Consider the following 17,904-nt stretch of genomic DNA (forward strand, 5'->3'; position numbering starts at 1 on the left):
GATTTTAATCAGATAAGCACACACCCTGTTTGTTTTGCTTATTTATGGAGTGCTGTAAGTGCAAACACTGCATAGCACAAAGCAATAAAAGATTGTGTACTTGGTGGGTTATAGTAAAAGGAGTGATAATGGGAAGACTGGCTCTGCATTTTTGAAATCAGGGAGGTTAATCTGACATCTGGCTGTCTTTGAGAAGGCCTTACACATTCTGAAGTACAGGTTTGGGTTTATTAGGCAGCTGCAGGTTTGGCTTTGTTCACAGTTCAAATACATACGGTTAATTTGAGAAAAATAATTTCAAAGACAGGCTTGCAGATAGCACATTTCCTGGTTAATTCTGTTACCCATGGGTAATTTAAAAAAACAACAACAACCACCACCAGCAGTTTTTTCTTTCTGAAATTTTGTTCAGAGTATTAAGTAAGTTACATCTCAGATATAGTGGCTTTAGGTTCCTGTGAGTTTAGCTGATGACAGTTCTACATACGATGCAGAAGTGTTTCCTCTTTTACATTTCCTATGTCTTGTGATACAGATTTATGCAAACTAAGAACGGGCTAAAGTTACTATCTGTAGACGTATTAGTTTCTGGAGTTTAGTGTAGGCACGCTGTTAGAGCAGTTGGATTGCTCTAGTCGTCTAGTTGTGTTTTTGCTGATACAAGGAAGACTGATTCCTCCCCCCCCTTATTTTTCCATTTCAGTCTAAGATATTTAATGGATCCATCCCTGTGATACTGGAGTACCTCCAAATCTTCAATACATTAATCCTCACAACAACCTTGTAAGGGAAAGAAACGCTCTCTAGGCTTCTGAAATTATCCCTATTTTATAGATAATGAACTGAGGCATGAAGAGGCTTAATTGACTTCACGCGATCAGACAAAAGAGCAGACTACTGAACCTAGATTTCCCAAATATAAACACAGTTTTCTATCCCTCCCAGTTTTAGTTTTTTGCTCAAGCATCAGCATTACTGTGTGATCCATTTTTACCTAATTCTTCCTTTTAAAACCTCTCAGTGGATTTGAGTCCCATTCATGGCAAGTGCATGCATGCTTCTTTCTGGTGGTAGCTCGTGTGGGCTAGTTTGCTAGCTCAATCCTTTTGGGCTAATTCCTGTTTCAGTTGACTACCTAATCTCTGTATGTTTTTTCAGAAGAGAAGCCTCAGTTGAATTTTCATCCTTCCTTGGGGTTCGATTACATTGCTCTTGTGTGTGGTGTGGATCCTTCAATACCGCACGGGGTTGTAGATATAGCAGAATTGGCGGGAGCCCACTGCACTGTTGGGAGGGTCACGGCAGGGGGAGCATGCGTGCAACATCCCCCCTGGGCTAACCAGCCGTCAAGCAGCATATATACACCATGCCATGAAGCATACCACTGAGACCCGGGGGCTGATGCTAACCCGGCTTGATAGCACACCACCCACCAGCAGCGTGACTTCGACAGCCCAGCACTGTGCCTGAGCTGTTCCCCATCATGTTACTTCTGGCCCAGGGCCATGCTAGCAGGGCTCTGCCGCTTTCCATACGTGGAGCAAGATTGTTCATCCACGGATCAGGATTGTCGGCACAGTGCTCTGCTGCCAGCTAGCAAGGTGCCCAGTGCGGGCTGCTGCACAGCTGGAGGACTCTCCCAGGCTTCTCCCAGTGCTGCTGCAGAGGGAGCAGCCCCAGAGGTGGATATGGGAATGTGATTTTTGTCAGTAGCGAAAGCGCGCTTGTGGGGAGAGCGTGTAGGCAGGGAAAAAGGATTTCCGTCTGTGGGCTGGAGCTTCAGATACAATTGTGCCTGCTGTGAAAGAGCTTGTTATACTTTCTCACTGTAAGGGCTCCATCTGGTGCTCTAGGTGTCTTTAAATGGAAATTTACGTTTACTGTCAGAGCTAAAGTCTACTCACAATGAGTAGTCTGATGGTCTTACCAGTCACAACAAATGCTGAAAGCCTTTCCTCACCTCCCACCCTGTAAATATAAGGGGCGGGGAAGGACAGTGAAATGGAGAGGGATGGACTGGGCAGGTTCAGAATCTGTCCCCATCATAGTAGGACACAGTAATGAAGACCCACTTTAAAATTCAAGATTTTCTCTGTCTTAGGGCAAGATTTAGCTTATTACTGAGAGCAAACAAGCTGGCATTGCAAGGAAACAGAGTCTGCTGTTGCTCAAGCAGCCCAGATGTTTGTTAGTAAACAGTGGTGTGACTTACAACTCAGCCTCTTAAATTATAGCTAGACACTTCCTGGCAGTGCTTTGTGTACTCGATGTAGGATCCCCACTCACTCATTAGGACAAGTGTGCCCTACACTGATGTCAAATTTGAAGGTGGTGTGTGCAGAGATCATCACAATAGTCAAGCCTTGTGTTAAGAAATATGTTGCTATCTATTCTGACTTTTGCCTTGAAAGTCATGGACTTGGCAGCTACTAAGGAGAAGAAATGCACTGACAAACTGCTGCAATCCGGGATTTAATAACCCTTCCCAACTGAGAAATCCATTTTACAAGTTATCCCATGCATCCTTCCCAGCTCATTTTTTGCCTTCTCACTGTTTAGCTGCTTCAGTCTCATCTGGATCAGTTTTTACAACTAAAATAATTCCTGACTGTGCATAAAATCAAGCCGCTTGGTTAGGTGGCCATTAAAATATGGGTGTTGGTTTTTAACGTACTCCAAAGCAAGTCCAAAAATGCTTGTCTTTGCTGTTGCACTACCAAAGTGAATGGTGGCTAGAGGAAATTATCCATATCAAGGAAGCTTGGGAAGACTTTTCCTTAACTCTGTAACTCCTGGTTTTATAGTGCTGCTTCGGCCTTTGATCTCCACACTCTTAATGGGCTCACAGGGAGGTTATTTAGTCAAAAAAAAAAGTACCTTGAACTTGTCATTTTAATAAACTTGTTACTTGCCAGCTTCTCTAAAGGCATCCCAAATGGAAATAAACATCTTTCATTTTGTTTTATAAATAAATTTTAAAAATGGTTTCCTAGACAACCTTGATGAAATGTCAACTTCTCAGATCTAAACCCACACCGTAGGTATTGTTATCTCCATCCCTGCTGGGTAATTTGTACACTGCAATAGTTTGTTTGGAAACATGCCTGTTGTTCTTTAAAATGTACTTAATGCTAGATTAGAGAACATAAGACCTTTTTTGTCTCCTGTTTCCACCAGCTCATTTCTAAACCATTTAAAATAAAGAGCTTGAGCACGTATGGTATTTAAAAAACCTTTCACATGATGTTTTTAAAACAGATCAATTTCAGCATTAAAGTGTTAGGAATTCAGCCAAGGAAAATTCAACTCAGGATTGTATAGCTGTAATGATAATGTATTACACCCGTCTTCCTTGAAAATGATTGTAACAGTAGAGTTGAACCTAGTGAATTACATAATTTAGGAGCGTTTGCCAGAATGCTGTTTTAGGGGGATTACTGTAGTCTGCCCTTAACAAAAGCAAAGGGAAAGATGGATCATATTATGAAGTACTTAAATGAGAGAGAACAGTCTTCACAAATTATCTAAGATAACTCATTTGAATAGAACAGAAGGTCATGTGTGTGTATGCCAGTTATCACACTTAACTACTTGGCAGAGTGCAGGGGGAGTACAAGAGGGAGATTTTTGCTTTTCCTTTCCTCTAGCCTGAATTAAAGATGTATTGCCTGCTCATTGCTGACATCAAAACATTTCCAGCTAGCCTGAAGTTAGTATTTGATTGTGCTTTTAACGTTTAAAAAATTAACAGTATGACCTGTCTAATATAAATTATGAAAGGCCCAGAAAAATAAAAGCTTCTGATGATTCTCTTGGCAAAGCTCTAGGATGTTCAGGAGTTGTAATGCATCTAAAAATCTGGCAGAAAGGACTGTGTGTTTTATTTTTTCAGTCTTCAAAGTAGGTGTTGTACATATAATGTGCTATTATATACTGATGTAACTGCTTTAAGGCTGACTGCAGGATCTGTGTTCCCACCACTCTTCCATCCATTCCACTTGCCAGAGTCCTTGATTTGAAGAATGAGACCAGGGACAATTGTTTTTGCAGCAGGCTGAGGTCCAGATTCAGAGTAGCGTGCAGTATGCATCTGAAGTTCAGCACATATGTACATTCCTCTGATTTCTTTATCTGCCTTGTGACTTCCCTGAGATCAAAGTGTGTGCCTCAAATCTGACATCTGCTCGAGTGCTTTCCTGAATAGGAAATAGGATAATTTCCTGAACAAGGGTCTTGGGAACACAAGTAAGTGAGTGTAGATGAAGTGAGGCAAATATAATGGGCTTGGATGTTATTTGGGCAGAGAGGCGAACAGTAGTGCTCAAAGATTTCTTTCTGGAAGATATTTTTATAGATGGCTGAGAGAATGTTTTGCTTCAGAATCAGCATGAACTGGAATTTGCAAATATTTAATAGCACTTGGCCATGTTTTATCCACCTGCCCAATTAAGAGACTGGTCAGATAATGAATTCTGTTTTCACTGGGCGCTTCGCAGTGGCTCTGGCTTCCTAAATCATGTAAGGTACTAGAAAAGCATAAAATACATCGGGTCTTCAGAAGCCACACAAGATCTGACAGGGGAAGAGATGAGCGAATTGCCAGTCTCTCAGTTAATACCTGAGAAAAACATGTGACCATGTTTCTGCTGATTGAAGCAATCGGGATGTGGAGTGGATGTTTCCATTGAGTTTTAGGGTGCTTTTTGCAATCATGGTAGCCTCTTGAAGGCTACCTCTTTTCCCATCACTCTTCCACTGATCAAGTCAGGAACAAACAGGATTTAAAATGGGGGGAAGGGAGAGAACAAGTCAGAAAATGTGGAAAGAGATCATCAGCCCTATCTGTGAAGTATTCAGTTAAAACAATAATTTGTTTTGTCTTCTTATCGTCTCCTAGGTCATCTCTGCAGCAAAACAACTATAAAATCCTTTAGAGACAAACAGGCAGAAGGAAAGAAAATGAAAGTGTTTTTCCCGGAAGGATTGATACATATGGATAGATTGGAAAGGAACAGAAATGTGAAAACTGATGCCTTTGCCATGAATATAGCCTACGTTAGATGTAACCAAAACTAAAAATGTGGGGCTCTGGGGCACTGTACCTGACTGAAAACAGCTAAATGGAGTGTCTCGTGGGACTGTCTTCAGACATGATCTCTGTGGTTTTAAAGCGACAAAAAAAGGCTAATTAGTGCTAGGTTATATGCTTCTGGTCAAAATGAAGAATTACATAGGGAATGTAAATCCCAGGACCAAGTTGTTAGGACGTGTCACATGCAAACTGAATCTACTTAGCTATCCCCGGAGAAGGCAACGCTTAAAGCCTGATCATTACTGCTTTACCATGGAAAATCTGGGTGGCGTGGCTGTGTGTATTTTTTTACCTCCTAACCTCTGTTGCTGGTACTGATGAGATTTTTATAACCCCTGTGGCTTGAGACACTGCAGGAAAGTGTTTGCGTTCAGTTTGGCTCAGTGCCGTACAGTCCATTTTAATCACTGTGCAAAGTGAAAGGATAACAGTTTTACTGTGGTGCTTGGTCTGAAAAGAGGGCTCTGAGCAAAAGCCGGTTATTCTTCAGAGGGATTTTGTGATTCTTGCAGATATTTTTTAAGAAAGTGTAAAGTATACTGACACAGGTCTTTAATGACTATCATAAAACATTCCCTCTTTAGTGTTTTCTTACTATTCTGAAAACAAACCGAATTACCTTGTGTGTGTTGTCTAAATTCAGTCGCTATGAAAATGTAATTAATGTTAATATTCTGGAGATATGTTGGATGTTGGGAATTTTCTGAGCGTGTCAGTCATCGGCTTTTGAAGAACACTCATGGAGCGCTGCTGCTTTTCCTTGCGTTGTGGCATGCCGCTGAATCAAAGCCTGTAATGCAGGCTAGTGATTAGCCTGCTATCTCCCTTTCATGGTGGTGAACCCACAATTAAATTGCTGTATTGAATGCTCCAGCTGGTTGAGATTTTTCTCTTATCCTGTGGTGGTGTGCTCTCCCTCGCTCTTTCTCCCTAGTTAACTCCCAACACTCTCCTCTGTTTCTGTTTCTATTTCTATTTTGCTAGAGCTGCTCAAACTGTTTCAGGTCTCTGCTGAAGGAAATAGCATGAAAGATCGGTAATTGGAACCCCAAATAAATATTTGAGGAGAGGAGAGCTGTAGTTCCGTGTTTCCTTGGCACTGCTCTGTTCCTCAGATTTCTGAAGATATCTACCCTCAGTCCTCCTGAATTGCTGTAACTCGGTGGCCTTTGACCCCTCCGTTTCAGTGTGTCTGATTTTGGTTAAAGTAACATTTAGGGGTTTGTGTGCTGTGATGACCAACATGCAGGTTTGTCCCGGATTTTGGCATTTATTTTCTAAAATGCCAGCAGCACGGTTTTCTCTGTCTGGTAGCATTTCCATGCTTATGCCGTTGTTATCCAGGAGCGCTTATCTTTTCTGGGATCATTAGGGACAGAATTCCTTTGCAGCCTGCATATGGCCTGAAGCTCACCCACTCTATTGCCTAAACCAGTTGCAATTTGTGCTTTAACACCTTCTTGCATATCTTTTCACTCAGTCCAATTTATCTGCTCTGCTGTGTGCTGAAGCACGAGGTCTTAGTTTGGGGTCTGTTCAAGGGGGAGGAGATTGAAGCGCAGGGTGGTGAATGGAGAATGGATCAGGTGAATTGCTCTGTGGATTAAAGGGGAGGATGTTTGACAATGCCTGGGTTGTGTTACCATCAATTAAATTCAGTATTTACGAGTTGGCAGATGTGGACAAGAGCAGACTTGATGGTAAACTTAATCTGTGAACTTTGAAGCTTCTGTAAACCTATCAGAAATGTTTAACTCCTTTTCCTGCCCATCTGTTCCTTTTTCTTTTGTTCCCTGCTGAAACCAGTTGTTCAAACTGTCTTGCTTACCAAAAGGTGCTTGTTATTCTTGCCGCACTGCTCGATTTCACTACCTTCATGTGCCTGTGCTAAGATACACTTCAACCTAAACCTGCCTTTCCTTTTTGCCTCACAGCTGCGCTCCTCTACTGCTTCACCGCTTGTACTTAAGCTGCATCGGCTCTTCTCTCCATCCTTTGACCCTCACAGTGTCAGTAGTGATTAGGCCTTATGTGTGTTATGTCCCTCAGCTAGTGATTACTGGAGAAGCTGTATTTTAAAGGATTTATTGCAAAAATCCATCTGTGAAAGGCTAGTCAGCAGCCCTCACCATTGCTTTAAACACCTACTTCTCTTGCCACCACCATGCACCTGTACACCAGGAGGGGCCAGAGAAACAACAGCACATGCTGATAGGATTATATGTCAAAATTGCTAGGTATCTCCAACTTCTGCTGTGTGGCCCGCTTAGCTTTTCCAGCAAATTGATAAGTGTATGTTGAAATACATGACTGGAAATAATGTGTACAACCATAGTGGTTTATTGTTCATTTTATCACCCATTTTATAACATCTAGAATTTTAATTAGCTCAGATAAAATACTGCAGTGGTACCACCAGGGCAAGCAGATCACCAGTGTCAACAGTTACATGAATATTTTTAAAGAAATTACACGCACATATACATAATACACATACATATCTATACCTCTATTCACGTAAAACTTTTGAGAACACTTGTGTTTCAAAAACTAACTGCTGAGCCTACACATTCTCTTTATTCTGGACTCCTTTATGGCCGTCTCGTTGCTCTTGCAGCACTGCACATCTACACTTTGATGTTTTTTATGACATTCTTATCCACTAATTAACTTCATTAATTTTGCAATTAGTGAAGTTAATTAGTGAGTAAAAATGCTATATAAAACTTCAAAGTTTGCATTTTAATCATAGTTTGTATTAAAAATAATTATCACACGCTTGATTACTAAACTCAATCCAGTTAGCTCAGACAGGGTCATGTGATATTAGAACCAGCTTTGTTCTGTATCTTCGCTAGCTAGTTAGTGGCATTTTTCAGTAACGATTACTGAGATTGTCTGGTGTCTGAAAATGCAGCTACAGGGAAAAGGCAGCAAATGAGACAAAAAAAAGAAAAATTATCATGGTATGGCTGAGTGGAAGTTGGGTTTCAGTCTGGGTAAGTAGAGAAACAAGTTGGAAAAGGGGGAGGTGAAAATACTAAAAAAGTTTGCTGTGACTGGTGTGATATATGTGGGAACAATTCTTGGCTATCAGCCTCCCCTTCTTTGGTCAGCCATTTTGGAAGAGGTGCACTCCAGGCTGTACTGTCTGACTGTGCCAGCCTGATCACGACCGACTGCATATACCTAAAGGAAAAGGCATGATAAGGAAAACCCGCTTGCCTAAGTAAGGACAGCAAAGGCGGGATGTTGGAAATTAAAACAAAGAGCATAAAATCCATGAGGCAAGGTGGATGCTGGGATTTAGTAATAGCGATAATAGTAGTAGCAGTAATAATAACAACAGCAAAAAAAAGCCATAGTAGCATTGTAGGTGTGGGTGACCTCAGCACAACCACTGTGCAGACACTCCATATGGTGTCTATAGAGCAGCCCACAGCATTTCACACCCATCTCCTTCAGTTTAATAAAAGTAATGTACCTGTGCCTACAGGTGTATGTAAATGAATGCATTTTTTTAGACAGATGGGTGTTGCCTTACAGTTAGAGCCATGCAGAAGGTTTGCTGTGTGGGAGCTCTTGGTTACAGTTTTTCTGCCTGGGCACAGTGTCTCGGTGGCTGCACTGGACTGCCCCTTCCTCTTGCCTGGGTGTTTCTTATGCCCTGTCCTGTCACCTCTCTGCTGGGACCTCTTCCACCTCGTACCACTTGTTACTCACCAGAGTGGTCTCTGTGTCATCCCTGGCGTGTCAGAAGTTGCAGCACTCTTTTGCGGTTTTTTTTCCCCTCCCCTGCCCCGCGCTGTGTTTTTGATTTAAGCATACGGTTTTATCTTAGAGAGCTAAGTGCTCCAAGCCTAAGCCTGGAGCAGTGCCTGTGTCCAGGCTCTGGCGCTGGTATGTCCATCTATAACACTGGCACCAGCCAACCAAGCGGCATTACTGCCTGGTTGTTTCCCTGTGATGTGTATTGTATCCAATTTTATAGTTTCTTTTATACTTTCAGCAGACTTTATAACAGCAATAATATCATTCAGATAATTATAGCGTAATTGACCTTAGCGTTGAGCATCCTTGGCTTTTACTGCAGTTTGCTTAATACTTCAGGATGGTCAATTATCTCATAATTCCCACTTTGTTGGAAATTATTGTTTTAATTATTACACTCCAAATACATCATTTTGGCATAGTAGTAAGGGTACGCTGGGGAATGGTCATATTCGTGAATGCTTTATAGAGTTAACCAGCTTTATCTTGTGGGAGGGCTTTTCATCCTGTCATCTCTAGTCATTACTTTTAACGCTGATTTCATTTAATTATCACTTAGTCTGCTCAGGCCAGGTCTTCGTCTGCAGGAGCTAGCATATGGGGAGTTGGGGCTTGCAGGATTTGAGAGCAGTTGGATGGCTGTGCAATCTGACCATATTGATTTCTTTTCTGCCATGTTACAGTGTGAGTCATCTATGTTAATGCAAGCAACTTCCACTGGAAGTTGGGGGTGAAATGGTGATTTTTTTTTTTTTTTTTTTTTTCTTTTCTGAGCAATTTGAAGTATTAGTTATCCCAAATAGATAGAGAGCACGCTGGTGTTTGCCTTGTTAACCGGTGAGAATTTTACAGCTGTGTAAGGGGCTTATATGGCCCTCTTTATGTTCATTTAATTTGCACATGTGTGGCACCGGTACTCCACCAGGAGCAGCGCCCTGCCTATGTTGGAGAGAGAACAGAGTGGTCCTTGTGGTGGGAGATCTTTTCACTTAGCGCTGCCCAAAACAGAGACTGAAGCATAGCATGCCATGCTTTACAGCCTAGTGCAAAAGATACTGTGGGTGCAGCACTAGAAACACACTGTTCCACTTTCTTAGCAAATTATGTGAACAAGGCAACATACTCAGCCTTTCTATAAATGTATATGTTCAGTTGCTTTTTGTCAGCATTTTGTGGTGTACTTAACATGAATAAAAATGTTCTACCTAAGCAGAATATGAAAAACCATTACGTTTTGCTAAAACAGAAACTAAATATAACCTACTTTCACCAAAGAGTATTTTCTCCTATGTCTGATCTAATTATTTTATGTGAGCAAACTCAGTGTAGGTTAGCAGGAAAATGCTGCTCTCTAGTAGATGAACGCATTTTATTGAAGAAAACAGCAGTGTGAAAAGACTTTATTTCTCTATAAATTTTAATAGTTACTAAAATGAGGACTTCGGCCCATTAAGTTATAGCCTGCCAAGTCATAATGCTGAATCACTTAATTTCTCTAAGTAGCTATCCTATTCCAGCTTCTTAAAGGCAGCTGTTAGGAGAGCACCGATGTTTTAATCAAGGAACAGGGCAGAGTCTGACAGCTAAACAGTGTGCTTCGATGGAGGCTTTCTTCCACGGTCTGCAAATATCAGGACCTCTCTTGGAGTATGTAGACTTGCACACTCAGGGACCAAGGTGTGGGTGGGTACAGGATTATGTGTAGGAATCTGATGTCAGTGGAAACCATGAGGACATTGTTACATCCTGGTATTTCTCACTGAAGATAGATCCTTACAAGTGTTTATAGGCTGAAAAGCTATTGCAAACAATAGTGGAAACTCAGTATGAATAATAATATTGTCCCTCACACACTGAAAATAGTAGGCATTAAGTCCATAGGAAGATCTAGACCATTGCTCATTGACTGTGTACATGACATATCTTTATTACTTAGCATAAGAGATAAATTTAGATCTGTCAGCACCAGTACCAGAGATCCCACAAGTCAGAGATCTTTATGTGTCAGGTGCGTTACATGTTGGAGGGAAAAGAAGCTAGTACTGCAGGGGTATTGATTGACTGGCTCCATGCAAGGAAAGGGGTAGGACAGTTAAAATTGAGAATGTTTAGAATTGTTCTGTAGTAATTGACTCTTGAGGCAAAATAGTGTTAGCCCTAGTACACTGGCCAAATTTCAGTTTGGGAAATGAGATTCTTCCTGCTGTCAATAGGTGAGTTGTCTCCATTTTTCTGCTAATGTCAGGTGAGATACCGCAGCAAGATCTTTTCATGTTGGTATCAGGTCTGATCCACCTTTGAAGCAATGAAACCATTAGGCAGTGTGCATTGCCCCAATGCCCAATGTGGTGTTCATCCTTTATGTGCTAGGAATAATTAGCTACTTTATCATTCTAGTAGGGAGCTTTAATTTATTACTTTATTAAGCAGTGAAATCAAAGATTAAAATGGTATCTATAGCACATAGCTAACTAGATTGTGAAAAATGAAACTATATGGTTTCAAATTTATGAAAATAAATATTTCTATTCAAATAAGCGCAGTAGTTTCTAGTTTACTTTAATTCTTTAGACACCACTCTAATTTGTAGTTTACTGGTGATTATTTTTCTTCGTTTTAAAGTAAATTGCTTTCTGTAGGGTGAAGTTGAGAAATAATGAATTGAATTCACATTACAAGCTACTGCCTCCCAATTTGTAAATGAATATAAATGCAATAGCAGCATAGCATTAAAATCTTTTGCAAAAGACTACATTATATTGTTGCAGTAAACAAATACACTTTTCAAGCCATCAGTTCATTTAATGTTGCATTTCTACTTGGCCTTTATTTTAAGGGCTTCTGTGCCTACTGCCAGTATTGTCTCCAAATGTCTTAACATGTGCTGTCTCTTCAGAGCAAAAAACAACATTTTTAATTTGTGTCATTTACAATAATAGTTGATTAACAATCTGCTTTAAAGCTAAATCAGTGAACATGTTTTAAGATGTATTTGCTCAGGATAGGAAATCCTTGTCTACCTATTTTACACTTTCAGGGAGAGAGACACACACACAGGCAAGCAGGCAGTCAAATGGGAAAGGCACAGGCTGTGTTCAGCACTAGCTTTGTTCTAAAATTTTTATTTCCACTCAGTGTACTTAGAGGGTAATTAACAACTACCAATCAAAAAGATGGAATATTTTTGCAAATTCCACCACTCATTAATCTGAGCTGCTGTTGACAAGAATTGGAAATTTTAGAGAAGTGGAAACGAGGACCTGAGTGTCCCAGCAGGGAGAAATGTTCTCTCATGTGACTTGGGCAACAACCACAGTTTAACTTCTGTGGTTAAGTGTTCTTAATCCTTACCGGAAGTTTGTGGTGTAATAAGTTAAGGAAAAGAAGAAATTCGGTAATAGCGATGAAACAGAAGTTGCACAATGTAAATGCTAATTTCTTGGTTTGCGTTCCTGGTAGCAGCTATAAAATAAATCTAGGGAGGCATGCACTGAAAACTCCAAAATCAAATTGCTGTGTTGTATAGTTTTATGCAGAGGAACAGCTGTCCATAGCGCGTGGAGGAAGAACCCCAAAACCAGTGTTTCTGGATGAATGGGAGGGTCTAAAATCTGGCAGTAAGGACTTCTTTGGTTGTTATTCCTCCCACCTCCTTATATAAGGAGGACAGAGAGATAGAAACAGTCAGCAGGGTTTCAACTGAGAATTACTTTCATCTTCATTCCTGTCAGCTCCAATTCCGCAAAATGCCTGAACACATCCTTACTTATGTACATTCAACCGTTGACTTCAGTGTGAGATAAAGTTTAGCGCATGCTTAAATGCTTTCTTGAACTAGGGCCAAAAGTTGCTGCTGCTGCTAAAATCAATCCCAGAGGGAACTTTGCATCTTTTATTACTTCCTTTTTTGTATACCAAGACACAGGCTCCACCAGGCTCTGGAAGTATGGCAGGAGTTGATAAATGTTGCCTGCCTTGTTTAAAGGAGTGGAGCAGAATTGTTGGATGACAGTGCATAACGTACATACTATCTTCCTTTCTCTCCTGTCCCATATGCATGCTCTTTAAGGATCATTACTAAGTGAGGGCTGCAGAATGGCAAGAGACTCCCTGAGCCACTGCGTTGTGTTTCCATCTACTGCAGGCACCGCCTGTAATTGTAAAAGGCGCCAAAATAAAATGAGTTTAGGTGTTTTCCTCTGTTCTTTCCTGCTGCGAGACTGTTCAGAAGCCTGCTTCTTTCTTCGCTGGAAATCTTCATTCAAATGTTTGCTGAAGTGTGACTTAACCTTGAACCACTTTGTTCTTCTTGATTTACACAGGCAAACATACACACATACACACCCGCCCCCCTCTTCTGGGAGTATTGATTTAACCCTGCATATTTGTAGAGGAAACAAGCCAAAACCAGGCCAATGCGCAGTACTCATAAAATGGTCCAAAGTAGCTCTGCATTCGTTCCATTGACACTGCAGATAACAGCTATGATCCGTCGGCTGATCGCCTTTATCTGTGTCTCTCGCAATGCATTGTGCACTTTTAATACAAGACCCTTGTGGGGTAGCTATCACTGGTTGAAACCCAAAGAGCTGTCTGTGAGAACAACTCCAAATCATATTATCAGGTTAAGTTGTATTGAGGGATAGTGACAAATGAACCACTGTTTTGAATGAGCATCTGATGATGTTTTCTCCATCTCTTTTCTGACTGCAGAGCTCTTCTGTATCTCCCTCAGCCAGTTTCAGAACAGCAGAAAAGCACAGAAATTCAACAGATTATTCTTCAGATAGTAAAAAACAGAAAACAGAAGAGAAGGAAATAGCAGCTCGTTATGTGAGTAAATTTTCTACATTGTTGAACTTAAGTGTTCCTCTGTAATTTCACCTGATTCCTGACGCATAGCTAATTTTAACATTGATGGTCAAATTTTTAACAGGTTCTTACTGCCTGCCTCTAACATCTATGCTAGGTCGAAGGTTTTGGTGTGTAGGATTGATAGTGTTTTTAACAATATAAATACAGAGCACCTGGAAGGCATGTGACAAGAGGGCTGAGTATTAGGCTGGGACTTGGTAGATCTGGACTCTAGCTTGGCTCCACTTCTCAGTGCAGTGCAACTTTGGATGAGGATTTTCATCCTGTGTCCTAGTTCACCAATGTGAAAACAGGGAATAATGCTATAGCTGTGGCAACCTGTTAAGGAGGAGCCTTATAGGTGACCTAAATATTGTAATTTTATTACCACATAAAGCTTGGTAAAAGTAATTGCTATGTTGCATAGTTGTGAGCAGCCTTGCATTTCATTGGTTTATTTTTTCTCAGTATTTAAGAGACGTTGGGATATTAAATGTTTTTAACACATTGTGATTTGTCATTGCAGGACAGCGATGGTGAAAAGAGTGACGACAACTTGGTCGTCGATGTTTCCAATGAGGTATACACAATGGTGGTTTTTGTACCTCACAAAAACACCTCACAGTGGTGGGGGAGGGGGCGTGTCTTCAGTGGTTTCTGTGCATATTGGGTATATGAATAAGATTACAGCCTTTGCCTTCATAAAGGAGCTTGAAATGCCTGAGGGAATCCAGTCAGGTCGTCTTTCTTTAGAATGCAAATCAGATCTGTAACACTTATTTCTACAAAGGACCTTTTTGTTTCTTGTATGTACCAAAAGTCTGCTTGAGATACTTGAAGCCAGCCCAGCACAGCAGATAGGATGCAGCTTCTAACAGTGTCTGTGTTTTCTTTCACTCTGGCCATGACTTAATTTGTGAACTTTATCAGGTCTGCCAAATGCCTCAAACCTTTTCGGTCTGTCACCCGACAAATGAGGTTTACTTGCCTATTTCAATATCCGTAGATTTTTAACATTATTTTTCATGGTTAATGGCATCAAATTTTAAGACTTACTTTAAAAAAAAAAAAAGTTGTCTTTCATTATCGATCTCGATTTTACAATTTTATCAGCTAAATCAATTAAGGACTGAAGGAAGATGTCACTTTTTATGACAGATCTTCATTCCAAAGTGAGAGTTGCTCAAGACAAGCACTAGTGGCTAGTGTGAAATTTTTATACTAACCCATGTTACTGATGTTTAGGATCCTTCATCTCCCCGGGGGAGCCCCGCACACTCTCCACGGGAGAATGGCTTGGATAAGACTCGACTGCTGAAGAAAGATGCACCAATTAGTCCGGCGTCTATTGCATCGTCCAGCAGCACTCCTTCCTCCAAATCCAAAGAACTTAGCCTTGTAAGTGCTTCAGAATGCTCCTGACCCGTGATCATATGCTGAAACACATGCTTACCGGATTTCTGTCTGGATACAATTTGGATTTCCACAGCTATCAGTAAAGCACTATGAAGCATCAATTTAAAATTTGTTTCAGTTATCTCTTCAAGGGAATTTAATAAAATAATGAGAAAGTCCACAGCCTTTTTTTGGGATAGGAAGAGGTATTTTCACTGGTGGTGTGGGTAGATGATAGAGATGTTTTTCTCCTTCCCCATATGAAAAACTGTCATTCTGAGAATAAATAAGAGTACACAGGGGTTCCTTGAGCTGTTTTCCTGTACTGTGGTTTATAGCAAATTCAGTTCCCTGCTTGGATGTGATTTGGTTGTTAGCTTTGTTTGAATTACTGGGCCATATACAACAACAATAATTTTTATTTTCTATCTAAAAAGTAATCTGTCATTTACAAGAGCCTTCCTTGACTTGTATTGCAAATCACAATGCAAAAAAAAAGAGCTGCCTGCAAGTCAGGGGTGTTCTTTCCATTCCTGTTTGTGACCACAGTTAATCACCTTCCTGAGCTGCATGGTAACTCCCCTCTCAGTTCTTCACAGGTCAGAGTATGCAATTATTTAAAAAAATAAATAAAAAGAAAGCTTAAAGTGAATGTAGTGCTTAGGAAGGGTGATGGAATGACAGGTTCAGGCCTGGGAGTCAGTGATTTGTCTGATGAACAAGCTTGTCACAAGAGCAGCACTGCACAGTTCCTGACTTCATACCCATCGCTGTCTCCATCCTGTGCTTCCAGCACCTCATTTGGGCATGAGTTGTTGGTCAGTTGTGAGGTTTTTTTCTGCTCTTCTTGTCCAGCCAGCAGTGGCCTCTCACAGAAACTCGTAATAGTGATGGGAGCAGGTCCACCATGAGCAGATTTCACATATGCTGCCAATGTAGTTGTCAGATGGCGATGATTTTCAGTCATGGACCTCATTCTGAATCATACGGATGCCCCCAACGAGGAAAGCTGTGAAGGCTGTAGTTAATTCCCAAAGCCATTCCATCTTTTTCAGTGTCTCTGTTTCAGCTTCTCTTCATTGCCAGGGACTGTTGAAACCCAAACCTAAAAGCTAAATAACGCTAATCACACACACTCTGGTTGTCATTGGCTCTCTTTCCAACCACTAGCTAAAAAAGTAAAATAACTAACAAACTGTCTTCCTTTCTCCTTTTTGGTGATTAGAATGAGAAATCTACCACTCCTGTGTCTAAATCAAATACCCCAACTCCACGGACTGATGCCCCAACTCCAGGCAGCAACTCCACTCCCGGACTGAGACCAGTGCCTGGCAAACCCCCAGGTGTGGACCCGCTAGGTTAGTGTCTGTATATTTCGATGGTATGAAACGGTGGCCATTCATCCCTAACCAGGCTCCCTTTAAATCTACAGTGACAAGGCAGTATATTACAGCTGCTTAAACTGGATGCTGAGCTGGTTCTTCAGCACTTTAATACAGCTTGTATATAATTTTTTTTTTTTTTTACTGTTTGCCAAACTCACATTTCATCTGGTGGGTCTGGACTGGCTGTGTGACTTCTCTCTTTTTTTCCCCTCAATAGCTTCAGGTTTAAGGACACCTATGGCAGTGCCGTGTCCTTATCCTACTCCGTTTGGGATTGTGCCACATGCTGGTATGAACGGGGAGCTGACCAGCCCTGGAGCTGCCTACGCTGGTCTACACAATATTTCCCCTCAAATGAGTGCAGCAGCTGCAGCAGCAGCAGCAGCAGCAGCTTACGGGAGATCTCCAGTGGTAAGTGTTTGCCACTAGTGCATTTGGTGTTGGAGAGCAGTTTATATTAAATGTAAGACCTCCAGGGTTAAATCTAATTCAGTCTCTTTGTAATTTAGGGAGTATGCTATGGACAACATGAATTAAACAGTCTTCCTTTGCTTAACTCCATCTTTAATACACCTTTTTGTTTTGCTTGGGGAAAACTATAGGTTGGTTTTGATCCACATCATCACATGCGAGTCCCAGGCATCCCTCCCAATCTCACAGGCATCCCAGGAGGAAAACCGTGAGTATCAAACATTCAACTTTAAAAGTCAATCATCTATTGAAGTTGTGTTCCCTTGCTGGTTGGAATTTCCCTTAGCTACTGAAAACTATTGTGTGAATAGGAATAAATATAACTATTTGGCAAGGGCAGGAGAAACACTGTTTAATCTTAAAGTTGCATTTGTAAATTTGTTTTGAAGACTAATAGCAGCTGACAAGGACTGGGTGGTATAGAGTAAAGGAGACAGAAATAAATGGAAAAAGGAGCTGAACTTCGAGGTGTTATATGTTGAATCTGACTGGCTGGTCTTATGTGGAAATGCAAACTGGAATAGGATCTCGGCTTTCCATCTCTACTGTACTCTGCTTCTCAGTTTAAAAAAATGATTTCTTGTTCACAAAAGCCTTGCAATTACTTGCAAACTTATCAGCTGCTATAAACAGCAGTGTGCAGAGAAAGGAACATTGAAATGCTTTGTTTGATTGAGAATACTGGAAAGAATTATCGTTTCATGATGTTCAAATTCATCCTTGATGGAAGTGACCGTAAAAGGTGACCTGCTCTACCAGGCTTCGCGTGTTGTGAGCCTCGGAAAAAGAATTACACAGATATGAAGAACTCTCTGCTCACATCCCTCTTGAGTTAGAGAGGGGAAAAAATAAAACAGTGATGCAAACCATATTGATCCATATTTTATGTAAGTGTCCTCAAGTTCCACTTCGAGCGTGACACTTGTGGGAAACTGT

The 17,904-nt window shown here is 41.0% G+C and overlaps 1 protein-coding gene across 2 annotated transcripts in view; it reads left to right on the forward strand.

Moving 5' to 3' along the window:
• The window catches only part of LOC143172317 (transducin-like enhancer protein 4), a 98,367-nt gene that overhangs the window by 70,206 nt on the left and 10,257 nt on the right, over positions 1-17,904 (forward strand). For both annotated transcript variants that reach the window (XM_076361595.1, XM_076361596.1), the window contains exons 9-14: positions 13,577-13,696; positions 14,244-14,297; positions 14,963-15,115; positions 16,338-16,470; positions 16,715-16,908; positions 17,100-17,176. In XM_076361595.1, coding sequence (XP_076217710.1) covers positions 13,577-13,696; positions 14,244-14,297; positions 14,963-15,115; positions 16,338-16,470; positions 16,715-16,908; positions 17,100-17,176 — 731 coding nt within the window. The remainder of the gene's footprint in view (positions 1-13,576; positions 13,697-14,243; positions 14,298-14,962; positions 15,116-16,337; positions 16,471-16,714; positions 16,909-17,099; positions 17,177-17,904) is intronic.

The sequence above is a fragment of the Aptenodytes patagonicus genome, chromosome Z, assembly GCF_965638725.1.
Source record: "Aptenodytes patagonicus chromosome Z, bAptPat1.pri.cur, whole genome shotgun sequence".
Lineage (NCBI taxonomy): Eukaryota > Metazoa > Chordata > Aves > Sphenisciformes > Spheniscidae > Aptenodytes > Aptenodytes patagonicus.